This window comes from Mchenga conophoros, linkage group LG23 (genome assembly GCF_057382185.1).
Source record: "Mchenga conophoros isolate Kocher_MC1m ecotype Shallow Benthic linkage group LG23, M_conophoros_male_GT1.1, whole genome shotgun sequence".
NCBI lineage: Eukaryota > Metazoa > Chordata > Actinopteri > Cichliformes > Cichlidae > Mchenga > Mchenga conophoros.
Window position 1 is genome coordinate 28,224,335 of NC_140547.1, and position 27,212 is coordinate 28,251,546.

A 27,212-nucleotide genomic window follows, 5' to 3' on the forward strand; every position below is an offset into this window, starting at 1 on the left:
TGTTAACATGAAATATGTTTGCAAATAGCCACAGTTTATACCAACTCTACTTTAATACATCAATGGTATACCACACAGTATATCACATAGACTTAGAGGGCTATTTAAGCTGATTATAAAGTTGACAAAGTATTTAAATCCTGTCTGTTTGTCCTCACACATGAAGAATGAACCTCTCAAGTTTGGCATTCACCCCAGTAAGATTTTACAAGTAAGATGCTTCTGGAACTTTATCTGTACAACACATTATGGACATTCATAATCTGACATAAAAAACATTGTAATTTTGCCCAAAGGGATTTTCTTTTTTTCCTAATAGAAATATCTCTGGCTATATATTCTTTTATTTATTACTACTATTTCTTACACATAATATATACACATATATTTGTTTTGGGTTTGTTTGTCCGCCGAAGCCTCCGTATTATTCTCTTCCTGTATTTCCAGGACTAGTTAAAGCAGACTTTTCTCCAGTGGTTTATGCAACACCAACTCTTCTTCATCCTCATCATCACAGTTTGATCCAGCACTGCTCTATCTCACAGTGTTGGTAGCAGTGGAGGAGCGCTGTCTTCGGGTCCTGCGGGTACAACAACTTTTTAGGTGGACAAGAAGAAAAAGACAACCAGTTAGAGCAGGGGTACGTCACAACGCAAAGCTGAAAGAAGAACTAAAATAAAATAAAATGGAAAAAGTCCATCAAATTAGATCTAAATAAAAATTATTAAGTGAGAACAATACAGTACAATAAAAATAATGCTGATAAACTTGTACAGAGTAATCTTTTGTGGATTCTTACCAGCATTTACAACAAATAAGGCCAAACGGGAACACCAGAATCCATACAAATGGTAAGCTCAGTAAAGCCCGATTCCCTAAGAAAAGTTTTAGAAAAGGAATAAATTAATTTTACAAGAATTATGTTTTCTAGTCTTTAAATACGTGTAAAATAAAAAAATAAAAAATAAAAAGATGCACTGCCACAGTCGCTGTTGTTTTTCATATATAAAATGTAATATTTAATCATATATAATTTGTTGAGCTGATAACTCACTGATTAAGAGTGGATTCAGGATTTTTTCACTGTATCCATAGCTGACTGGGTTTTCCAGCTGACAGCTTATCAAACGCTCTCTGTTTGCCTGCAAATGAAGAGAAAAAAGGAGCTCATAAACACACACTGCATTTTATTTAGAAATAAATGTCCTTGTTTTGTTTACCACATATTGAATTTTACCATTTGCCAGTCACTGAATTTGTTTGTGGCGCTCAAATCTGTCAGAACTTTCCCTCCAACTTACTGACTTAATTACCATGAAGCTAAAGATAATCATTTGATAGTCTGAATGTATTCGTTTTCTGATTCTTTGTTTGAAACATGCACCCTAATTGTTTTGTTTGTTTGTTTGTGGGTATGTGTGTCTGTGGATTTGGACGTGCCAAGATCGGTGTAAGACCCAAATGCAGACTTAAAAAAAAAAAAAAAAAAAAAAAAGGCAAATATTACCTGAAAACGCATATTTAATATGGTTTATTCTTCAGGAAATACAAAATTCATGAGGAATTCATCAGGTTGTATACACATAGGGGATAAAAACAGCTGATCAGTTAGGTGTACAGTGGTCCCTTGCTATAACGCGGTTCACCTTTCGTGGCCTCGCTGTTTCGCGGTTGTTTTTGTTTGGTGCAATTTTGCATGCTTTTTTTCCTTACAGCACATTGAGTTCTGCGTCCTGATTGGCTGTAGACCATTGTCAATCAATCTCATGCTGTGTCTCCTGTCCAGAACAGAATGCGTTCAGCTTGTCAAATTAACATAAATCTTCGATCTCTAGCAGTGTGACTCTGAAGTGCTGTACTGTATGTTTGTAAGTTTTCTCCCCAACAAACATAACAATGTTGACGGTTTGGTTTCATTCTATAATACTGGACCTATTTTTCTACGAAGGTTTGAATTTTGAGAGTGTTTAAACAATAGAGAAAAGTGTGAAAATGTTCATGACTGTCTGAGAAAAGTGTCTAAAGTGTGTAGTGAGAAAACAAAGTTGGCTACTTCGCGGATTACACCTATATGGCAGGTTATTTTTTAGAACGTAACTCCCGAGATAAACTATGGACCGCTGTACTGCAAAGAAAGTTCAACACAGACAGGCTTTCTTTTGCTTTAGCTAGTTACAAAATGTAAAACCCCAACCAGAGATAACAGGTCATCAACTTTCTCTCTTTTTTTAATCGCTGCTGTTTGTTTCTCAAATGAAGGCTGCACACTGGTGGTCTGAAAATCTGGATAACTCTTCTGTCAGTATACATAATTCAGCATTTAAGCTGTTATCTTCTTTGGTCTATAAGTGTTTCCATATACAATATATTATATATGTAATAAACTGAAGATTTTACTTGATGGTCACTATTGGTCTTTAAATAATGAAGGAAAAGCAAACGGGTTCTTCATACATTGTGTAAAGGCCAAATGCACATAAAGCTGCGATAAAATGTCTTGAAAGTATTTCGATTAAAAAAAGTTTTGGATTCATTAGGTTTGGATAAAATGACAAAAATAACCAACAGAGCTGTCATGTGATTCAATAATCAGATCCTGTTTTTACCTGTGTGATGTTGAACTGACTGGTTGGAGACTGTTTCACCATGTCACCTATCATCCAGTAATAGGTGATCGGTTTGGCATCATCTGTCACGTTGGGTTCACAAGTGAGAGTACAGTAGGTCATCTCAGGGTGGCACCATGTGGACACAGTAGGATTAGGGACAGTGGCTGGTAGAAAAGAGAGAAAACCAACAAGAATTAGACTTAAAATCAGGTGAACTAGTCCGTGCTAGCTAGAGTATGAATTCCTCCTCCCACTTACTGATAACAATGATTTCCGTTGTGCTCATGACTTCACCATTAATCTCCGCCGTGTAGCTGCCGCTGTCGTTTAGAGCCAGGTTTGAGATCGTCAGGACCCCAGTGGAGGTATCCACCTCACAGCCATCTAAAAGTATGAAGTGACGGTATCATCGTGGATCATTTCAATATATTAGCACAGAAATTACCTTAAACTTCATAGTTTAAGGTGCTAACCAGTAGAAATTTACATCACTGGAATCCGAGATTTATTTATACCTCATAACGTTGTCTGTGAAGGTTCTCAGTCATCCAGGTCATCGTAGTTTAAGGAGCTCGCAAAGAAAAATGTCTGGACTTCTTTAAGTTGCTTGAAGACGTTTCACGTCTCATCCGAGAAGCTTCTTCAATTCTAAGGTCAAATGGTGGGGAGTCCCAGATATAAACCTAGTGGGAGTAACCCCCCACAGAGGGACAATAGGACCCCCTGGTAATCCTCTAATCACCTGAGCCAAGGTGTGAAACTGGGTGTGGGTCACAATCAGCCAGGGTTTCAGGTGAGTTCATTGTGAAACCTGGCCCCACCTTATCATGCGAATTCCTGAGGTCAGATGGCCCAGGATGTGAGTGGGCGTTGAGGCGTCTGGAGAGGGAACTCAAAACTGGATTATAGATGGCAGACAGTTGGTGTCGTAAATCACCGCCTCTGTTCAAAGATGGTCGCTCACAGTGGACATAGATGGCTTCTTTCACTCCTCTTTCAAACCATCTGTCCTCTCTGTCCAAAATGTGAATATTGGCATCCTCGAAAGAGTGTCCTTTATCCTTAAGATGCAGATGGACTGCTGAGTCTTGTCCTGTGGAGGTGGCTCTTCTGTGTTGTGCACTTGTGAAGTGACTGTTTGTCTCTCTAATGTAGAGGTCTGGGCATTCCTCGCTGCACTGTACAGCATACACCACATTGTTAAGTCTGTGTTTTGGAGTTTTGTCTTTCGGGTGAACCAGTTTTTGTCTGAGCGTGTTGCTGGGTCTGAAATACACTGGGATGTCATGCTTGGAGAAAACTCTCCTGAGTTTTTCTGATACACTGGCTACATATGGGATGACAATGTTGTTGCGTCTGTCCTTCTTATCCTTCCTCGCTGGTGTCTGATCTTCTTTTCTGTGCCTCTTTGCTGACTTTAAGAACGCCCATTTAGGGTAGCTGCACGTTTTGAGTGCTTCCTTTACATGTGTGTGTTCCTTCTTTTTTCCTTCAGGCTTAGAGGGAACATGTTCTGCCCGGTGGTGTAGGGTCCTAATTACTCCAAGTTTGTGTTCCAGAGGGTGATGTGAGTCAAAGAGGAGGTACTGGTCCGTGTGTGTGGGCTTCCGGTAAACTGGTTTGAAAGAGGAGTGAAAGAAGCCATCTATGTCCACTGTGAGCGACCATCTTTGAACAGAGGCGGTGATTTACGACACCAACTGTCTGCCATCTATAATCCAGTTTTGAGTTCCCTCCCCAGACGCCTTAAAGCCCACTCACATCCTGGCCATCTGATCTCAGGAATTCGCATGATAAGGTGGGGCCAGGTTTCACAATGAGCTCACTCGAAACCCTGGCTGATTTGGACCCACACCCAGTTTCACACCTTGGCTCAGGCGATTAGAGGATCATCAGGGGGTCCTTTTGTCCCTCTGCGGGGGGATACTCCCACTAGGTTTATATCTGGGACTTAACCTTAGAACTGAAGAAGCTTCTTGGATGAGACGTGAAACGTCTTCAAGCAACTTAAAGAAGTCCAGACGCTTTTCTTTGCAAGCTTCTTTGAATACCTCATAACAGTTTAAACAAAAAACCTACCCCAAAGAATCTACTTAGCCTGTTAATGAAGGCTTAAGTTACACACTCCTTGCAACCTCTGGTTGCTATTGAAAGATATTTTGTCTTTGGCCAGTTGAGTGTTTGCTGAAGGTCCCTGGATGTCCCTGGTTGAATACTCACAAAGAGGGTGCTTCACCACAAACCTCCTGGTGCCAGAAAATTAATTCTGTCCATCTTGGTGTAGCAAGTACAGTGGCAGAAACATTCACTCTCTCATCTAAGTGACTTCTTCAGGTCTTTTTCAGTGAAGTCACTGAAAAAGAGCGAAGAAGTCACTTGGGACGAGAGACTTCTACTCACTGAATATGTTATGTTCAGATGGACAGAATCAACTTACTGGGATTTTCAAGACTGCTTGTGATTGCTTTAGTCAACATCAGATTGACGTGGAAACCAATAGTTTGCATAAAGGTGGTGAATTGTCTGTGTGACTTAAAATGTAAATAACTTGCCAACTACCCACGCAGTGGAAGTCAAAGTTGAAAAAATGCAGGTACTTTTCTGCCACCCAATCAGTCAGAGAAAACACATTTTTATGTGGCAACCGATGGTTGTCAGGCAGTCAACAACTAGTCTCTAGGTCGGCGTAAATATGTCCCTTAAAAATATTATTTGAGCAAAGGTTTACGTTTATTTAAAGGTCGTCAGTACCAAAACCTTCATGTTTGGTGTATGTTCAGGGGTTAAATTAAAGGAAAGATTTAAGGATACTTTTAGGCTTTGTAGTTTTACAATGAGAGTCATGACTTTTTTCTAAATACGCTACAAACATTAAAAATATGTAATCTGTGCATGTATATGGATTTCAGTCTTGAGTGAATGTACCTCGGAAGTGCCAGGAGGTGAAACGTTGTTGTCTGGTCCACTCCAGAGCAACATCCTGATCATGTGTCCACTTGATCCTGGTGATGGAAGCAGACACAGAGCCTGGTGTGAGGACGACTTTGTCACCCACTTTCTTGTAGACGCCTTCTTTCTCTGCAAAATCAACATATTAAGAGTTTCACATTCAATTCTTTAAATGCATAATTGCTTTAATTTACAGTTTGGTCTTGTGCAATGTAGACATTCAGGCTGTGGGGGCAGCAGTATAAGTGTAGATGCTCAGACCTCCCTCTTCTCATCCACCTCCTCCAAGTCTTTTGAAAATACACCGAGGCATTTCCAAGCCAACTGAGAGGGCTTGGAAGGATGTCTACTCTGAGATCTTCTCCTGTTTGTATCTGTGGTTATATTCTTTTGGTAACTACCCACAGCTCATGGTCATAGGTGAAAGCATGGCTCGACCAGCCATCAGCAACAACTCTTCGCCCCAGTGAAAGCAGGAGATAATGAAGAGAATAGAATCACATCATCTGCAAACAGCAGAGATGAGATTCTAAGACCACCAAACATGATCTGCTCCATCCCTCGGCTGTGCCTAAAAATTACTTCCAGAATTAATGACAAAGGGGGTGGAGTCCAACACCCACCATTGTGAGCCAAGCTCTAACTGTTGATCACGGTGTGACAAAGTGGCTAGGACAGAATTCATTTGCCATTTGTCACTTGCATATATTGTTATTTTGTGTTCTGTTATCCTATAATCTATCCATAATGCTTTAATGTAAACACAGCACATGTAACCTTGGCTCTGCATACTATCCCGGGTCTGTTTGTGGTAGCATTGGTTATATTTATTTCATCTGTGCAAATGTACTTAAAGCTAAATGTCACTTCATCATTAATTGATTTGCATCTTTCATTTGTTTATGTAGTTTGGTTATACTTACCATTGTGTGTTCCTTTGAGCAGGTCCTATTTGTAAAACAGGTATGTGTGAAGGGCCGCCCCAGTACTTCCTGATTTTATAGAATATGATGTCACTGATCATGTCAATTGGGTGTAACCATATGAAGGGGTGCTTATTTTGTGTAAAAATTTTATTTCATTTTAAAATAACCTCATGAGTCAGATTAGGTGAAGAGATTGACTTTTCAAACTGTTTAGTTGGGTGAATGAGTTTGTTAAGTGGAAAAATGATTTTATTCCTGTTTCTTTGTCTAGACTGTGTTATTTAGTCTACCCTGTTTTCCCAATGATAGAGGTTAATGAGATCCAGGTGTGAGTGGAATTCTATATAAAGCAGGTGAGATTTTGACTCACAGGTTCTTATGTTTTGTGAAACAATTGTTGAAAGGCGACGCCAGAAAATAAAGAACACTTAAAAGAAACTTGAACAGTCTGCAGATGCTGTCTTCCTATTACCTTTCATGCTGCTTATGTTATGCTACTTCACACAGGGATCAAAAAGCCACTCCCGGATAGGGATGGGTATCGTTTAGGTTTTATCCAATACCAGTACCAAACCGGTACTTTTGAAACGTGCCGGTGCTTAAACGGTGCTCGAACCAGTGCTTAAAGAATGGAGAACACAAAATTGGTCCAAAAACCTCTCATGTTTAGCTGTTTTTTTGTAAAAAGATAACAATGTTAGCCTTTTCTGCAGCTATAGGGGATTTATGGCATCACTCTTGGCTGGAAGCAGTGCTTAAACAATGGAAAAAACAAACTTTGTCCAAAAACCTCTCATGTTTAGCTGTTTTCCACCTTTTCTTTGGTCATTTTAGCCTTTTTGGCCAGGGTGAAGGGAGTATCTGCCATCGAACAAGAAGACAGCCGCATGTAACTACGACGGTGTTTGCTAGTTCACCTTACGTGCATTAATGTAATAATGTGGCCTACTCAGCGTAAATTACACACGAACAACATTAAGCTACTCACGCAGAGAAGAACGGCTGCTGCTGCTGCCATCATCATCATCATTCGTCACCGTCATCATTTCTGCTACACTGGCAGGGCTAGGGGCCAGGACTCTCCTCTTTGGGTTTTTGGGGGATGTTGCTAACTCCGGGTCAGATAACAGGCAACCCACCCACAGTAGATGCGCACGGTGTGAGGTCTCGCAGCAAGCTATCAAATACGGTGCATTTCTCGGCTTTTAACAAAATGCTATAGGCAGGTGTTTCATCAGATTCGAGGAGTTACCTCTTTTGCACAGTATCACCTTAAAGCACTTGTTGCAGGCTGCTGAGTTTGCATCTTTTGCTGTGAAGTACAGCCAGACTTTGACCGCTTCGCTTTGGGCATTTTTAATCTGTAGCTCTGCCATGGTAGACACCGACCACTGCATGAACCATTCTGACTCAGTGTCCCCAGCTTCTTATTTACTCTATAAGAAAAGGCAAATTTATACTACTTACAGTACTTATTGATCACGCTAAATAGCTTAAGCAGCAGATCCACTGTAACTATTTATGAATTTATGGACATGAATTCCATGTGCAAAACAAAAATGTACAAACATTCTGTCATGGTCCTGAGTCTTAGGACTCAGTGTTTTGTGTTTCCTTATGCTTTTGTTCATTCCGAGTGTGTATTCTGTTGTGATTTTGCCATTTGTTAGGTTTCTGTTCTTTGCCTGCCTGCTCCCACTTCTCTGTGTTCCCTCTGTCTGTCCATGGTGTTATTGTGTCTGCTCATGAGTCTGCCTGTCAAGTTCAGTGTCCTGTCTGGTTTTCTGTGTCTGTTAGTTTCCTGTTTTATTCTGAAAGTTCATGTCTCATGTCAGTGTGTTCAGTTTTACCTCTCCCCTGTCTCGTTAGCCTAATTGCTCCCAGCTGTGTCTCCCTCCTGTGGCCCATTCCCTGATTACTCCCCGTGTATTTAAGCCCTGTGTTTTCCTGTGCTCTCTGTCGTGTCGTCTGTTTAGTTCCATGTCAGTCTGCATTATTCTGTTACCCTGTATTCATTCTGCGTCTCTCTGCCATCTCTCTTTGTGCATTTTGCTCCTCCTCCCGTGAGTGTCTGGTTTAAGTTTTGTTCTTTAGTTTTCCCAGTTTAGGTTTGTTTACTCCCCGCTCTGCTCTTCCTGTTTTGTCACCTTCTCACCGCTGTAAATAAACACTCACTCACACCCCAGCCAGTACCTGCATTTTGGATCCTTTTTTTCAATACACCACACGATTGCCCCCAGCTGTGACACATTCATCTTGATGCTAAAAAATGATACATCTGCCTTTTACAACATTGTACTTTTATGTGATGAATCTATTTATTACATCACTAGTAAATGAAGTGAAATGTACAATACTTTGCACTGAAATCTAAATGAACATACTTGTGAAAAATATCCTCTTTTACAGCATAACACTGATTACCATCGAAGTACAGCAACGATTTCCTTAGTGAAGTGAACCATTCACCACAATCACAGGTTTCTGTCTTTAACAGTCTCAGAGTTTTTTTCTTTCCTTGTCTGTACACATGGATTTCTCCAAAACATGTGTCAGTCTTAATTACTGATGGGTTGCTTTACTGTAATAAGGAGCCTTATTTACAGTTGTGCAGCACTGGTTTGTCTCGTTGTTTCACAGTATTACGTTACCAAGATGTGATGGTAGCAAAAGTGTCCATTAGGGGTCAAACGCTTTAAACCTTCAGAAGACCCTTATGAAGAGAACATCGAGGGAACAGTTTACCCTGCCCGGGATAGGGTTACCGGGGCCCCGCCCTGGAGCCAGGCCCGGGGAGGGTGCCCGAGGGCGAGCATCTGGTGGCCAGGCCTTAGTCTATGGGGCCCGGCTGGGCACAGCCCGAAGAGGAGACATGGGCCCATCCTCCCGCAGGCCCACCACCCGCAGGAGGCGCCACAGGGGTCGGGTGCATTGTGTGCCGGGTGGCAGCCAGGAGCGGAGGCCCTGGCGGAGTGATCCCCGGCTGCCAAGACTGACAATAGGGACATGGAATGTCACCTCTCTGGTGGGGAAGGAGCCTGAGTTAGTGCGTGAGGTTGAGAGGTACTCAAAACAAAAGAATGCACAGTACACCTTACAGGACGTTAACATTATTCTGGATAGTAAACATATACTATGAGACTGATGACGAGGAGGAGTAAAACACACTTATACACAAACACACCACATCAATAAAAATGGTTCTTTGGTGAAGTTAGGCACAAACTGTGTTGAACATGCTTTGCTCTCTGGTTCTGGTTTATATTCAATAAATATGTCATTTGTCACTTCATTTGTTGTACCTGTAGCATTTTTTGTATGTATGGCAGACAGTTCCGTGGTTGTGTTCGGTTGCCAAAAGTGCAGAGTATGACTTTAATCATGAATACAAACATTATATATAAACATGTTATATTTTTGTTTGCTCACCTGAAACTTTTACTTTGTACCAGTGGGACTGTTTCACTTTAGAGTGAAAAGTACACTAACCTGTCCCAGTCCTGTTTTTTCTAATTATCTATCAAACTTCCACACAGAGTATCCAAAACTCACCTGAGTTACCACCCAGCGTCTTCCAAGCCACCACCAGAATCATAAAACCCAAAGAGCACGATGGTAACATCTTCCTGAATTAATAAAAAGAGCTGGTAAATAATCCACCATTCTGGTGCAAATCCCACAGATAATTCTAGGATGTGGAAGTTGTTGGAATAAAGGGAATAAAACAGGTCGCAGGTGCTGCTAATCTAGAGAAAGAAGATCTGACATTAAAATGAAAGTCAAATTTAAAAAAAAAAACAGGAGGAAACAAATTCTACTTTGTGAAGAACTGGTTGAACAACTTCCAGAGCAGGTTGTGGCAAGTGCAGCACATTTTTATTTTACACACAGTTTACGTGTGTATTTGTGGTGCTGCTCTCTGTTTCTACTCCAGTTGTTTTCAGTGTAAACATTGTGCTCCGTGCTCTAAATGATTCACTTTCACGCTGTGGTTTCTCAGACTTTTGTAGATCTTAAATCTGCTAAAATATTGTGCCGTTTTTTTCGACATGCATTAATCACAAGACAACAGTACGTCTCAATTTTTGCTACAAAATAAAGAAATGCTGCTTTAATGACTTTTAAAGCCTCTAAATATTGTAGCAACACTTTCTAAAAAAAAAAAAGAGTTGCTGAACACAAAATTGCCTTTATACTCTTGTACAGCCAGGCCTCCTGTCATTTGTCTGTATCACAACACAGGGCTGCATAAAAGGTTATACCCATCTTCTTCAGTTAGGCTAAATCTACATTTCCTTGAAAAAAAAATAAGACATTTTTATTAAGTATATTCATTTATTATTTTGGTTGACTTATTTAAGCTTTGAAAAATTAAGCACTCAATAACTCAAGCAACCTGCCTCAGGTTTACTTAGTTTCACATTTGGCTGATGCACAAATATAAAGGTAATGTTAAAGTTCTCACCTCAGTGTATAAAATAAGGCAAATAGTTAAATTGTCAATATCTTAATATTAAGGAAAGCTGTCTTCCCTTTCTGAACACCAGGACCAGTTAAACCTGCTACAAGGCCCCTGTGAACAGGGAAATACTGTAAATGTACGCTCTTATTTAACCACAGCTGCATAAACTGTCTAACAGATTGCTTACATGTAGCCATTATAGTTTTGTTTTTTTCAGCTTGTTAAAACAACTAGTTGATCCACCAATGCTGCAGCTAGTACTGAAAAACACTGAAAGAGCGTATATGGGCTTCTCTTCATTGGCCCCTCTGCTAAATCCAGAATCAAGTTTAAAATTCTTCTCATATAAACTCTTGAATAATCAGGCCCCATCTTATCTTAACTACCTTACAGTACTATACCACCCCAATGGAGCACTTTGCAGACTTCCAGGACTGCAAGCTTACTTGTGGTTCCTAGGATATTTAAAAGTAGAATGGGAGGTTGGAACCAGCTCCCAGCTTGGATTCGGGAGACAGACGGGCTTAACAGGGTTTTTTTTGATAAAGCATATAGTTATAGTTGGATCAGGTGACTCTGAATCTTCCCTTAGTTATGCTGCAGTAGGCCTTAGCTGCTGGGGACTTGCCATGATGCACTGTTTCTTCTTCACTCACCTTTTTCCACCCACCTTTCTTCATTTAATCATTAGTTATTATGTCTGCCTCTCTTCTGTTTTCCTTCTGTCCCGTCTTCCTCACCTCACCTCAAATCAGTCCTAGCAGATGGGTGCCCCTCCCTGGTTCTGCTCTAGGTTTCTTTCTATTAAAAGGGAGTTTTTTCTTCCCACTGTCACCAAACCGCTTACTCTTAGCGGTCCTCTGATTGTTGGGGTTTCTTTGCCTTACAACGTAAAGCGTCTTGAGGCACCTATTGTGATTTGGTGCTTCATTTAATCCAGTTTTATCATAAACTGATCTGCACAGACTGAGACATGGAAATTCCCAGTAGACTCTGCTTGATTTTTAGTCTTTACCCCCCAGTGTACTTTTAAACTGGACATTATTCTCTCACATGCATTTCTGCACAGCAAAGAAACATTAATGAAGCAAGATGAGACTCCACCGATAAATCTCAATAATTTTATTGTCTTTGTTCTCATGATTTTACAAATATGATACTTCTGCAATTCAACTTTAACTGTGCAACACAATGGCATTATGGACTGTTAAACTCGACATCCCGAGGGGACGTCTGTGACTCCAGGAAGCTGTGAATCCTGCAGACCAGAGGGCCTCACTCAGATACATATATATATATATATATTTTAGTGTCAGTTTATGAGTGTTATGCAACAAGAGTCAATGTTCTCATTCATCTCCCGCCTGCAGTCTGTCCGCAGGATTCACTAGCAGCTTATGCACACACACACAAAAAAAGATTTTTCACCACTGATGACGGCTACTGTCAGGGGGGAGGAGGAAGCCGAGTGCCTCCCCTCCCTCTGTCCCTCCTCCCCCACAGGTCAGCGAGCGGCTCCTTGGACGTGGGCTCGAAGTAAAGTTGTACAGTCTCTTTGGATGAGGCTGGCGGTACCTGGTCAGAGCTGCAGGGCTGCTTGCCTTTTTAGAAATGGGTGATCTTGCCACGTAGGTTTCAGGGACACCAGTACAGATAATAACAATGGCATGCAAGACTCACATACAGACCCACTTGCTGTTGTTGTTTTTCTTTTTTTTTTTTCTTCTTTTTTTTCGGGAGTAGAAAATAAAAAGATCCTGACAGAAGTACAAGCACAGAGCCCTCGCAAACAGCCAAGCGCATCAAAAACCATACGGAGGACGAATGGTGCCTAAACTCACTGTCTCTTTAAAAAAAATAAAAAATAAAAACAACAAAAAAAACAACAACAACAAAGGTATCGGGGTCCTAATGTGTTACTTAAAACCGTTTCAAAACACAACAGCTGGCTTCTTTTCATATTCAATAATTCCTGTGTCTGAGGGCATAATACATCTTCACATTTATAATATTTCTTCTACACCTTTTTGTTTTTTGAACTTTTCACTACAAATGTATGTGCTTCTGATTTCAAACAGCTCGGGAAAAACTAAAGATCTGTAATTCGACGACAGTCCCGCTTCCCTCCGGCCGATTTTTATTGCAAAATGAAGTGATAACCTCTGAAACAGCAACACACACACACTTCAATATGGCACAAGCATCTTAGAAATGACCTAAATGCATCGTCGTCGTGGTTTGTCGTGGGTGAATATCAAAAACCAAAACCACACCATATCTAAAAATATTAAGACATTAATCATCAGTAGAGCAAAAAAGAAGCTTTTAGCCCCCCCTCTCCTTCCATGAGTTCAAACATGCAGTCTGCCGCTCTGTAAGCAAAACTCGACCGCCAACTCTTGGTGAACGGCAAAAGAAATAGAATAAAGACATAAAAGTAAACGGCTCGCCTCGACTGTTCATTCAACTTTATTACGGGAGCTGCAGACTTTAAATCCACGCCTTTCTCTGATTTGAGGGCTGGATGACGATTCCTTCACCTGAAAACTGCAAAGTAAAGCATGTAGTGACTAAACTCGTCCGCTTTAACCACGCAAACGGAACAAAAACGAGCAAAGTTCATCATTTAAAGCACTCTTAAGGAGGATTTCCCCCTTTTATCTAGCTTCGTGGATCACATTAAGACATCTGATGTGCTTATCTTCATCAGCTTTGGCACGCTCCGTGCCCTCACCCGCCCATCCATGCGTCTCACTGAGGATATCGCTGTTGCATCTGGAGTGTCTGAGAATAACGAAACCTGAAGGCATTTTCCTCCAGCCCTTTTTTTCCGAAGCCTCATCTACCCGCTCATCCCCCCCACCTCCCACTACAAATAAATATTGGGAAAACTGCTAAAAACACAAGGAATAAAAAACATAAAAGAAGCAGAAATCAATTTAGTGGCCTCGTAGTGTGAAACAAACTCTCAAAAAGTAACAAACCCATCACCGCCCAGTCCTCCTCGTTAATCAAACAAAGTCACAAAGAAAGAAACGTTACAGGGAAGCTTATATCTAGAGTAGTGGTCGTTTTATAGCGGCGACTAAGTCACGAGAATGACCGAGTCTGTCATGTCCAATTTCTTCAAAAAAACAAAAACCTGCCTCCTCTTTGCCTCCCTGCTCTTTGCTCTCTTCGCCCGGAGGTGATCATGCTCTGTTCGATCAAAGTCTTTGACCTTTAACCCTTCCCTCCCCCCGCTCCCATCCCCAACAAGCGCTCCTCCCGTTTCCTCTCCTGCTCAGGGAGGCGCCGCTCAGTCAGCGTAGTGCATGATGGACTCGACGTAGTTGCCGGGGAAGAGGCCCGTGGTCCCGTTCATGACGCCCTCGAACCAGCCGTCATCGTTCTTCTTGATCACGTAGATGATGGCGCCCTCCTGGAACGAAAGCTCGTCCTCTTTGTCGCGGGAGTAGTCGTAGATGGCCACCACTGCGGGATGACGGAATAAAATATGGAAATAAAGATGGAGTGGATTAATATTCTGGACTAATATTCAGAAAAAAATATTTTTTATTTCTGACAAGTTGTACATTTATGGCAAGAAATCCTTTTCCATTTTTGTTTAATTAATTAAATGAAACAGTCACATTTTCTGGTCATTTTTCTTGCCAAATCGTCCTCATTTACACATTTCTTTCTGCTTATTTTATCAGAAAATATTCAAGTTTGTTTAATTTAAATTCTTCCCTGAATCCATTTTTCCCCTCTTGGACCCGCTAATCTTCCACATTACACTTTCAACATTTTATTTTATCACACACATTTCCTTGACCAGCAAAGGCAGACCTTTCTCCAGGTAGTTGCGTGGGGCCCAGGGCGGGTCCTCCTCAGCGTAGGGGTCACTGTACTCCACCACCGCCGACTCCTCTTCATCCTCATCGTCCTCGTAGTCTTCAGGTGGCGGCGGAGGAGGCGTGGGCTCCTCAAACACCGGCTCGTCGGCTGGTGGAGGTGGCACGTCTGAGACTAGGAGTAGTTTCCAGGTTGGGCAGTAATGGGGGGGAGACAACCAGTTAGAGACGAGAAGAAGCTCAGAGGCGGAGCTCTTACAGTCATGCAGAAACAGCCCATGCTGGGTGTTTGTCAGTTTTACAGAGAACCTGAGGACAAACATGCTGAAAACAAAAAGTGCACGCAGCAGCTCAACGTGCATTTACAGAAAGACGACACAAACGCCTCATTATTCTCATCATGCTTCACACTCTTTGCTTACATGCATGATACCGAGCAGTCAACCACCACCATCTGCTGCCAATCCACCACCTTCAGGCTTTGAAATCCCTCTCAGATTTTAACCAATGGGAAAAACCTAAAATACTTTTCCTCTGACCAGTTTCACTTCTCCATTTCTTGCTTTTGCACCTTTACACTAAAAATGAGCCTTTGGTTTTTAAAAGCATGACATCTGGAGCTGATGTGCTGTCCATAGTCTCACATGCTCTGCATTACTTTTACTCAGTAAGAGAAGTTGTTTCAAACGTTTCTGGAGCAAAACCCATGAAAGGGGAACTAAAATCTTCAACGAACACTCAAAAGTCATTATGTTCCCAGCGTGTTGTGCATACTGGTACAAGGCGTTTTCACATGAAGGCACCCAACCTGCATGCTGATGGTGGGTGAAGCAGACATCAGGTTAACTGAGACCCCTGGGCCCAGATTTCCTTTATAAAACCTTTATAAAGAGCTTTTCTGCCACCACACTGTTCACTTATCCACTCACACATCAGAAATTTGTGATTACCTGCCTTCACACACAAAATTGGATTTGCACTAAACTTCATTAGCACCGAGCTGGCCTGCACCATCTGGTTTGTTTGTTTAAGGAGGAATCATTTTGTTTCCAAGTTCCTCTTTTGTTGGCACCACATTAGCATTAGTCACCTTCTCCTGACATATGACGCACTTTGACAGGGTTACAGCTTTCCCTCTAGTTCCTTTGGATAATTCTATTTGTACTGGTGTTTTTTTTAAGTTTGCTCCACACAAGAAAGAGATCGCAAGTTTTGTTAAACTAAACGTTAGTTTAAAATCTATCCTATTATAACATTTGTCTCCATGCTATTGAAAAAGTGCTCATTTAGATCATTTAACAGTCATGTGCGGTCTACAGTACTATAGCATGGTTACCACAAACCCTAAAGCACGTCTGAACCTGCCTCGACACATTTTAAAAAATCCAAATGCAAATTAAGGCAGCTGTAGATCCAACAGCTGCCAATGGCAGAATAGTTACTTCTGTTATGCTAGTGTGAAGTCTGGCTCCAGGTGTAGCTGTTGCACTGTAATGCAAACTTTGTGTTGGTGTTGTCCAAAGAAAGGAAAAAAACAAACATAATTTCCACATGCTCCAAATAACCCAACAATTTCTGCTTGATTTCCTCTGTGACAGTGTCAGACAGCTGGATTGTAATATCTTGAGCTGCATGAACGCTGGTGTTTGCACATAAAGTTGGTGATAGATTGTGTTTTTTTTCCTTTTGTCAAGGTAAATCTGTCAGGTGTCGTTTGACAGTGCCCTCGTGTTTGCAGTATTTTACATTCACACGACATTCGTGTCCATGTCTTCGAGTTAAATGCAGAAAGTGCTTCTCTGATTTATTCTTTGCCTCAGATGAAGAAAGAAGTCCCCCCATTTTGCCAATTTCTTCCTGATGGTGCCAACCTCACTAGGAAAAAAGTCAACAGCACCACCTGCTGGACTGAAATCGCAGTCCAGCAGGTGATCTTCGTTCTCCTTCTGAACAAAAACCTTTGTATTTCGTGAACCTGTATCAATATAATGTTGTCATGCAAAATAGTGTCATACTATGCTTGGAGTGTTTAGGCCCGAAATATCTCATTGATTTGAATCAATTATCGCGCTTCGAGTCTTCTGGAGCTTATAATCATACTTCTGGCATAATATCCAAACGTATCAGACAGTTTAAAGAAAACTGCTCAGAACGAAGCCTGAATGTGAGGGCAGCAGCTGATGTTGGTGGTTGTTTACTTGAGAAAATATTCACACATAACAAGAACCCAAAAACGCACACTACAGGGGATTGAGTGGAGGTCATGCAGAGGGGGCAAAGAGCTAAAGGCCACTTACTAGTCTCCTGAACACGGGCCACAAAGCCCATCAGAGGCAGCTGAGGGGTGATCTGCATGGAGGGGGGAGGGGGCACGAGCGGGCCTGCTATCACCAATCAGAAATCAATACACAGAGGAGGAGGAGGGGACGGGCCAGAGAGAGGAAGGCGGCAGATGTGAATAGGAAGAGGTTAGAGACCACAGCAGAGAGTTAAAGAACACTTAGTAAAGAACAGAGTTCTCATCAGAGGCCTGCAGCTACTTTAATTATACATTTATTAATGAAATGCCAAAAAATATTAACCAAAAAGAGAAAAAAAAAGAAAAGAAAATTGGATTCTCTTAAAATTTTCACAAAGAATTGGCAAGAAAGAAAGCAATTGTCACATGTTAAAAGATGGAACCGTTTTGGAGAGCTTCACAGACATTTTATGATCCAAATATTTCTTCAATCAATCAGGAAGATGATGTGAGCCCTAAAGTCCTCATTCTTCATCTGGCTGTCAGACAAGCGTCTGAGTCTAATCAAAGGAATAATTGATGGGTGAAGATCGCAGGACTGACAGCAGCAGCAGACACAAAGACTTAGCAGCTCTTCAGACAGAGAGCTGGTGAGGAGGTGAAGTCCGCTGAGGACGCTGAAGCAGATGGGAAATGGCAGACTACAAAACCAGACAGGCGAGGGTTTAATAGAAAATGCAGACACAACCCCACAAAAAAAACAAAACCTAAAGGTTCAATGAAGTTTAAATCAGCAGATAAGACTTGAGTGAAACAGAGATAATAATGCAGCTTTATCATGCACTGCTCACACACTGGTGCTCACGAGCAGAGCACAGATAAGATTTCATTTTACCATTTTTTTTTTTTAAACCATCTCTCTAGTTTACCAGTAGCTAATCCCCGCCGCCTGTATTCTAAAAGAAGAGCCCAAGTCCTTCAAGTACAAGTTTGAAGCTTGAAGCAGTTGGACCATGCTCCTCTAACCCCAATAAAGCATCTTGACCCAGACATCTGCTCCCCTCTGGATATTTTCTCTTTTTCAGACAATCATCTGTAAAGCTTAGACATGGTTGTGCTGCAAAATCCCAGCAGATCAACAGTTTATAAAATACTCAGACCAACAACCATGCCATGTTCAAGTCACTTAAACCTTTATTCCACATTCTGATGCTTGGCTTGAGCTTCACCCGGACACCTAACCCCTGCCTACGTGGCTAAATGCACTGATTTGCTCCCACGTGACTGGCTGATTAGATATTTTTGTAAATGAGCAGGTGAAAAGGTGTACCTAATAAAGTGGCCAGAGTGTAATATTGGTTGGTCTATTTAAGTTAAAGACAAATTCACTTCCTCATTTTTAGCATGGTGTGTGTGGGTGTGTGTGTGTGTGTGTGTGTGTGTGTGTGTGTGTGTGTGTGTGTGTGTGTGTGTGTGTGTTTGCGCGCGCGTGTAGAGCTGCAAAGATCCATCAATATATGGAAAATGATCAATTCTTAAAAGAAAAACTGTGATTATTTGCCTTAAACTACCAAATATATTTTAGTTTTATTGTGTTTAACCTAAGTCACTATTTTATATAGCAATAAATAAAACGACTAACTAGAAGGTTGTCTGCAATTTAACTGATTACAGAACCATTAGCTGCATCACCATTGGCCCAAACCTTTATTTATAGGACAGAGAATAATGTTAACACTTTTTTTATGTTCAGACTTCATAGGGAATGAAAATCTTATCTATAGGAATCCAAAAATGAAACAGTAACACACACACACACACAGTACCTTGATTCTGGGCAAAGTGTGGCCCCCCGTTAAGCTGGTTCTGGTTGTGGGTCACGTTGGGCTGACCAGTGACGGACGAGGGTCGGCGGTATGGCAGGGAGCCTCCCACCGGAGGGTTCGGAGGCTGCTGCGCGGGGCGGTTCATGCTGTAGAACTGAGGAGCACCTGAGAGAAGACGGCAGCAGGGGGCAGCAGAGAGCCACGTAAGTCTGGGAGTGCAGGCAGCAGTATCATGCTGCTGTCTTACAACACCAAGTTTATTAGAAGAATACAGCTCTGAACAACAACAATCTATTCAAGTTCTATTTTTAAACAGCCACATAGGAGCAATTCATTGGATTTTGTATCAAAACTTTGCAGTTTTACAAAAAAATAAAAAAAGAAAGAAAACATACCTTTTCCATTTGCAAAGTTTAACATTTCTTCGTTTTGAGCCAAACATACTTAAATGGGTTGGTTCAATGCTAAATTGTTTAAAATTTTCTGGTTTTTTTCCTGAAGAAATTTCTACAGAAAAACAGCAGGTGAAACTAGAAAATTTAGCCTGTGAAGGTTCTCAGTCATCCAGGTCATCGTAGTCAAAGGAGCTTGCAAAGAAAAGCGTCTGGACTTCTTTAAGTTACTTGAAGACGTTTCACCTCTCATCCGAGAAGCTTCTTCAGTTCTAAGGTCAAATGGTGGAGAGTCCCAGATATAAACCTAGTGGGAGTAACCCCCCGCAGAGGGACAAAAGGACCCCCTGATGATCCTCTAATCACTTGAGCCAAGGTGTGAAACTGGGTGTGGGTCCCAATCAGAACGCCCATTTAGGATAGCCGCACGTTTTGAGTGTTTCCTTTACATGTGTGTGTTCCTTCTTTTTTCCTTCAGGCTTAGAGGGAACATGTTCTGCCCGGTGGTGTAGGGTCCTAATTACTCCAAGTTTGGAATTAATTTGTAACTTGGTGTAAAACTTGGTGTAAAAAGGAATGCCCAGACCTCTGCATTGGAGAGACCAAACAGCCACTTCACAAGCGCATGGCACAACACAGAAGAGCCACCTCCACAGGATGAGACTCAGCAGTCCATCTGCATCTTAAGGATAAAGGACACTCTTTCGAGGATGCCAATGTTCACATTTTGGACAGAGAGGACAGATGGTTTGAAAGAGGAGTGAAAGAAGCATCTATATCCACTGTGAGCGACCATCTTTGAACAGAGGCGGTGGCTTACGACACAAACTGTCTGCCATCTATAATCCAGTTTTGAGTTCCCTCTCCAGACGCCTCAACGCCCACTCACATCCTGGCCATCTGATCTCAGGAATTCGCATGATAAGGTGGGGCCAGGTTTCACAATGAACTCACCCGAAACTCTTGCTGATTGTGACCCACACCCAGTTTCACACCTTGGCTCAGGCGATTAGAGGATCATCAGGGGGTCCTTTTGTCCCTCTGTGGGGGGAAACTCCCACTAGGTTTATATCTGGGACTCTCCACCATTTGACCTTAGAACTGAAGAAGCTTCTCGGATGAGAGGTGAAACGTCTTCAAGCAACTTAAAGAAGTCCAGACGCTTTTCTTTGCAAGCTCCTTTGACTAGAAAATTTAGCATTTTATACTTTTTTTTTTTTGCATCTCACCTTTAAATGAAAAGTGTCAGGGGGGAGAAAAAAAAAAAAAAAAAAAAAAAAAAAAAAAAAAAAAAAAAAAAGAGAACTGAGTAACACGTCCCTTAACTTGTCCCAAATCTCTCTCTGAGCCAATTCAAATATTAACATTTGGGTAACAGCAGTTCCACCTTCCAGATAATTACAACATCCAGCCACAGAAAAACAAAAGAACAAATCACCTGGACACCATTAAGAAAAGAACAAATAAATAAACACAGCAAGAAAGCATATCACCACACAGCTCATGCATTAAATATCAGAACATCATCATGACAGAGATGCTGGAGGCCTATGAGAGGCCGAGAGGGAGGACGAGTGGAGCATCTAGCAGCAGCAGCGGGATGATGGAAAGTTGGAGGCAGATGGCAGAAGAGCTGCACACAAACAGGACTTGTGGAAGTTTGTTTGTTTTGTCTGTTCCACAGACTACAGCAAAGACGTACAGTCAAAGACCTGTTTTACAAGTATTTTCTAACACTGAGTAAAATCACCCAGGTAAGAGACTCGTCTTCTTTAAAGTCATTTCTTGCAGTCAATATTTAATTCATGTGTGCAGCCCTTATGAGGTGAGAGTTTCTTTTTAATACCGACCGCAGTGCTCATCAGAGCTTTAAATCCAGTCTACATCCTGAATAGAAGACCATCAAATTAAAATAATGCAGCTCCACCTATCAGAGCACTTTCGGTTTTCTGAGTACTTCAGTGGCATCACTGCCAGGTCTAAAATAAAACATTCAAATTTGTTTTTGCAGAGAACAGTCCAGACAAACTGCAGTTATATTGAAAGATAATCATCTTAAACTTCACTCAAGTTTTGAATTTAAATACAAAATCTTTGGGAATTTACAGCTTTCATGAGAATTCATTCGACACGTATAACCACTTCACTGTTTCTAGCATTTTTAAAGAAACTTAAATGATCAGGTACCATCTTAAACATTAAAGCCTTACCTCCCCTTTTCTTAAAATTTCTGACATTTTCATTGTGTTCAGTTTAAACTGCTCATTTCAACTTAGTATTAGTTTGTTTTCCGCTTGTGTAAAGGACTTCTTCCTGTCCATTTCTTTCACACTAAAAGTACTTGAGACTAAGTGACTGCGGTTTATAAATTGGCTTACAGAAGTGTCAAAGCCGTTTACAGCAGAAACCTCTTTACTTCACCCTGAATTGAACAATATGAAGACTAATGGGTTTTTGTAGTTATCAAGTGAATGTAGACTACCGTAGCAGAGTCATCTAGGGATCGCAACAGTAGTTATTGTATTCATTCAGGGAATGTAATAGTTGTCTTTGTAGTCTAAGTAATGTAGTTGTCATAGCTGTAAGGGAATTGATTCATCGTCGTAGTCGTCAAGGGAATGTCGTGGTCGTTGAAGTACTTGTCAAGGGAACATCGTCGTAGTAGTCATCGTCAAGGGAACCTAGTTGTACTTGACTACTTGTCATCATTGAGGGAACGCAGCAGTAGTTACTGTATTCATTGAGGGAGAGTAATAGTTGTGGTCGTATCCTAGTTAATGTATTCATCTGAATCCTGTCCTGTATAATTTTGTGTTTCAACTGTTTATAAATTGTTATCAAATCAAATCAATTTATTTATATAGCACTTTTCACAGGATAAAAACCACTTCAAGTGCTTCACAGTAATATAAAACAGAAACACATAAAATACATTAATAATAAAACACAGCACAAATCTAATTAAAAGCCAATCTAAATAAATGAGTCTTAAGTTGCTTTTTAAAAGAATAAATACAATCAAGGCAACGTAATGATGGAGGGAGAGCATTCCACAACCTGGGGGCCACCGCTCTAAAAGATCTATCACCTCTGGTTTTAAAATATGTTCGAGGGACTACCAACAGCCTTTGATTAGAAGATCTCAGGCTGCGAGAGGGAGCGGGGGGTTCTAAAAGATCAGGGCCCGTATCCCTAAAGAATCTTTGTGCAAAAAGTGGCTCCTAGCGGCCAAATTCTAAGAAAATTCTCAGAGTCATGACGTTTTCTTAGAATTTCCCCTAAAAGTGACACGACAATCCCAGTTAATATAAAAGCTATTCCTCAAGATTCCTAGCGCTTAAAAGGGCTCCTAAGGCGAGATCTGCTAAGAGCAGGGAAGAGGACTTTTAGTGGCTTAGGAGTTCCCCTAAGCAGCTGCACAAAATGGCCAACAGAAGAGGCAGGAGAGATGTCCTGCAAACACTGGATGACAGGGAATTATTGAGATGCTACAGATTGGATCGTGCAGGAATCATGTTTGTGGTGGATCTCCTTAGAGATACAATTACTTCACCAACTCGACGCCACAACGCTATTACACCGGAGACGAAAGTAATCACAACCCTGAGGTATTTGGCAACCGGGAAAATGCAACAATGCAGCAGTGATGACTTGGGTCTGCAATCACAGACATTGCTAAAAGCTGAGCCATGTTACCCTCGTTAAGACCACACTGGACTTGTAACGTTGTGATTTATACTTCATTAAGGACAGCCCCTTGAGATAGGCCATCTTGTTTTCAACGGGGTCCATATGGGAGTGAAAGTACAAAATATGCCAGCTAGGATATTAATATGAGCAAATAAGACACGAATTATTATTTGAACAGGGTGTAATGAGTTTAAGTTTTCACATATTTTGGATTCTAATGTTAGGCTATAACCCCTACAGCTTACTATTCATTTTCCAGATATTTTCTTGAATGTGAAATATTATTTACAATTACAGTCAGCATAAGATTAGAGTGTATAATTATGTTTACTGATTTGAGGGTACATCCTTTGCTCATTATCACCAAAAGCTCATTTCCATCAAACTTGTAGGATCAACCAATCACGGCTTTTGAAATGATGACTCATACCTAGCAACGGGGTCAACCACACCTCACTAAGATAGGATTTTCCATCCATTCCTTGCTCAGAGTTCACTGAAAATGTTCTGGAATCATTTCTAAGCTAAAACTCCTGGCAAGGAATTTTTAGGTTAAGTTAGGAGCTCTCTGAGAGGATTCTCAGAATCTTTAGGGATACGGGCCCAGAAATGTAAGCAGGGGCATCACAATTCAAAGCTTTAAAAGTCAGAACCAAGATTTTAAAATGAATTCTGAAAAGCCAGTGTAATGAGCGTAACACTGGTGTAATGTGCTCTCTTTTTCGTGTCTTAGTTAAAAGCCTTGCAGCAGCATTCTGGACTAACTGGAGACGATCAAGATTCCTTTTCCTCAAACAAAGAAAAAGGCTGTTACAATAATCTAAGCGAGAAGAAATATAAGCATGAATAACCATTTCTAACTCAGACAGCAAAGTTTGCAGTTTGGAGATGTTTCTTAGGTGAAAAAGGCAGTTCCTAATTAACTGGCCAGAGTGTTGTTCTAGGGACATGGCAGAATCAAACATCACACCAAGGTACCTGAGGCTCAGGTGAACAGATGAGCCAAGAGAACCAAGATGCTGTTTGATTAGAGATATCTGGTTGTCGGGGCAATAATTAATGTTTCTGACTTCTCAGAGTTCAACTGTAAGTAGTTGTCACCAAGCCACTGTTCAATGGAAGCTAAACATTTAATTAAAGAGGACAGTTTATGGACTTCCATCGGCTTAAAAGAGCAATAGAGCTGAATATCATCAGCATAGCAGTGATAAGACACCTCAGGGAACTGCCTAATTATAAGTCCTAGAGGTAACATGTACAAAAGAAAAAGAATAGGACCCAGAACTGAACCCTGCGGTACCCCACATGTCAGATCTTTAGAATGTGACATAAACCGATTCGCAAAAACACTAAAAGATCTGTTGGAGAGGTATGACTGAAACCACTTCAAAGCCAGACCGGACACACCAACTACGTCCCGGAGCCTGTTAATCAGGATGGTATGGTCAATGGTGTCAAAGGCAGATGTCAAGTCCAACAAAACCATGACTGAGGATGCTCCGGAGTCAGCTGACATCATAATGTCACTAGAGACTTTAAGTAATGCGGTTTCTGTTGAGTGACTTTTACGGAAACCTGACTGAAATTGGTCATAAATTTCATGTTTTTCTAAAAAAAAAAAAAAAAAAAAAAAAGTGGTAAGTTGATCTGCAACTACTTTTTCCAGAATTTTCGATAATAATGGAAGCTTAGAGATAGGCCTATAATTCTTAAGCTGAGTTGGATCCAAACTGCTCTTTTTTTAATATCGGCTCAACAACAGCATGCTTACAGAACGTAGGGACCACACATGTTAAAAGAGAGGCATTGCATATCTCTACAATAGAGGGGCCAATGACAGAGAGAGCATTTTTAAACAGCCCAGCAGGTAGAATGTCATTTGCACAAGTGGTAATTTTCATTTTATCCAGCAGGAGTGAAAGGTCACGTATGGTCATTGGGTTAAACACTGACAGTAAATGAGGGGGAGGTGGCCCAGAGACACAAACAGATGGTATTGAAGAACCAATGCTCATACGGACATGATCAACTTTATCCACAAAGAAATTCAGAAACTCATCACTCTCAGATATAGATGTCACAGGTACTCGGTGGACCACGGGGGAAACAATAGAGTTTATGGAGTAAAAAATAAACTATCATTGTTTATGTTTTGCTTGTTATTTTCTGCTACTTATTGTAATCATTATTTGCTTAAGCCAGCTTTTATGCTGAAATGTATTCAGGTCCACGGTATAACTTCATTTTTTGTGTCTTCTGCACAGCTACCTGTAGTTTCAAAATGACTGGTGTAGTCGCAGGTACAATAAATCCTTTTTTCCTGCCATTAAAAACATTCAACAGGTTGAATTTCTAAATTTAAACTGAAACAAATTTTAGATCTGAAAATCTTTCAAGAACTAATTCAGACTTCCAGATGAAAAATAAATGAGTAAATAAATTAGGGTGATGAATGAGCACACTGGGATCACACAAGCACGTCACGGAAGGCGGGATGGAGGGCGTGCAGGGGGTGAGGAGGGAGTCGCACTCACCTTGTGCAGGGTTGCCATAAGTAGCAGGGCCTGTGCCAGTAGGTACCGTGGAGGCAGGGAGTTGGGGAGGGGGTGGGGGTACAGGCGGGATCTCTACAGGGGGATTGGGGGCTTGTGGGGGTCCGTCTAGGGCAGAGGAAGGGGGCCCAGGGGCTGTGGCAGTGTTTGGGGGAGGTTTGGTTGCGTTGGACTGGGCAGGGGCTGAACCTGAAGGGGGAATCGTGCAAGGATACAAAGGGGGAGGAAAGATAAGTGAAGGGAGGTTAAGAGAAGGGTGAGAAGGGGAGAGAAATTCAATCCAGAGTTTGTGCACACCGATTCGACTAATGAAAGCCAGAGTGAGCAGTACTCCCAGATTACTCAACAAAGATTAGTGTAGTTAGTACGTTTCAGTCACAATAAGGTCCTGCAGGTCAGAGAAGAGAGGAAGGGGGACAAAAAAAGGGGGTTACCTGGGAAAACGTTGGGTGGGGCTGGGGTTGGAACGGCGATGGGCACGCCCACGCTGCCACTGCCGCTGTTCTCTCGGCTGCTGCTGCGACTGCTGCTGGGGTGGCTGCCTCCGCTGCTCCCACTGCTGTCGATGGGTCGGCAAAAATGTGTCAGTCCACAAACAAACACCAGCAGAAATTGGAAGAGAAAAAACAAAACAAAAAAAAAAAAAAACTGCACCATTTGTTAACAATCACAGGAAATAATACAGCCTACATGTAACATGGTTGCAGTCTGCCCTGAAACCAGTATGGAGCTTTTTTTAACCCAACTACAGAGCCACAGGAACAAAAGTCAGGAACTTTGAGAACTACTGACGCGTGGAAAAGTGACAGTCTGTGCTTTATACTGACAGCAGGATATTTTGGTATAAGGACTCAAAAGTAAACTTGAGTGTGAGTACAAAACTACTCAAGAAGGGGCAAAAACCGTGCTGTGAACAAGACGCGTGAATGGTCTCAGTTATGATTTTAAATTAACAATTTTGCACTTGCAAATAGACTGTATAAAAAGATGGCTCTAGCCTCTGTTAAGTAATCTACTTGCCTTTGAAATACAGTTTTGATACAGTTCTCTTCACATGGGGGAAAGGTGGAGACACCAGGTTGTCTGTTCTGTCAGAAGAGAGATTGTTGAAAGACCCAAAACCCCCAATGACCCCAGGTTACATCACTGATGATGTGTCCAGGGGCACCAGATAGTGCATCATAAACTGAATCAAAGAATTTGAAATTTTTCTTTTGTTTTATTTCAAATCAGATGTGAATATCCAACAAAAAGGGTCCAGCTGATCACCTACCACTTGCTACCTGGCTAGCACTGTTAGCAGGATGAGTCAGTTGTTGACTATGACAACAATCTGCATAGTAATTGCAAAAACAAATGAAGGAACACAAGACTTAAACTTGTTTTTTTAAGTGCAGCCAAATGCTGTTCAACAGAGAGATGAATCTGCCGTCTCATAACAAAAGAACTTGTCAATCACAGGGTAACCACACTCTCGAGTATATGCTAATTTCTTATTATTTTTATATTTTTATTTTATTTAAAAGATTAATTTTACAATCATTAAGACCTAAAAACAACTGAGACCAAGAACCGAATAAAGTGTTTACTGTAGTAAAAAAATAAAAAATAAAAAATTCCCCCGATCAACCTTTTATACCAAATACATTATAAAATTAGGTTTGTGGCCAAATTAAGGTTACTATTGTTGCTTTGCTAGTGACAGCTTTTAATAGCATTAGCTAAATTCTG

At 41.2% G+C, this 27,212-nt stretch overlaps 2 protein-coding genes across 12 annotated transcripts in view; both read right to left on the reverse strand.

Annotated features, from left to right (window-relative positions):
- Window positions 1-64: 64 nt before the first annotated feature.
- Window positions 65-10,252, reverse strand: LOC146547407 (uncharacterized). The gene is made up of 7 exons (XM_085265488.1): window positions 10,037-10,252; window positions 5,535-5,687; window positions 2,868-2,993; window positions 2,607-2,773; window positions 1,055-1,142; window positions 800-875; window positions 65-595 (listed from the first exon to the last, which is right to left on the reverse strand). Exons 1-7 carry the CDS (start codon window positions 10,104-10,106, stop codon window positions 535-537), a joined length of 741 nt encoding a protein of 246 aa, XP_085121614.1. The 5' UTR covers window positions 10,107-10,252; the 3' UTR covers window positions 65-534.
- A 1,801-nt stretch (window positions 10,253-12,053) lies between these two features.
- The window catches only part of LOC146547408 (abl interactor 2-like), a 32,274-nt gene continuing 17,115 nt past the window's right edge, over window positions 12,054-27,212 (reverse strand). For 3 of the 11 annotated variants that reach the window (XM_085264458.1, XM_085264461.1, XM_085264456.1), the window contains 6 exons: window positions 25,916-26,040; window positions 25,464-25,670; window positions 18,848-19,012; window positions 17,080-17,166; window positions 14,778-14,957; window positions 12,054-14,420 (listed from right to left, as the gene is read on the reverse strand). In XM_085264458.1, coding sequence (XP_085120584.1) covers window positions 14,245-14,420; window positions 14,778-14,957; window positions 17,080-17,166; window positions 18,848-19,012; window positions 25,464-25,670; window positions 25,916-26,040 — 940 coding nt within the window. In that variant the 3' untranslated portion in view covers window positions 12,054-14,244. The remainder of the gene's footprint in view (window positions 14,421-14,777; window positions 14,958-17,079; window positions 17,167-18,847; window positions 19,013-25,463; window positions 25,671-25,915; window positions 26,041-27,212) is intronic. The other 8 variants (XM_085264464.1, XM_085264463.1, XM_085264467.1 and 5 more) reach the window with 5 other exon arrangements.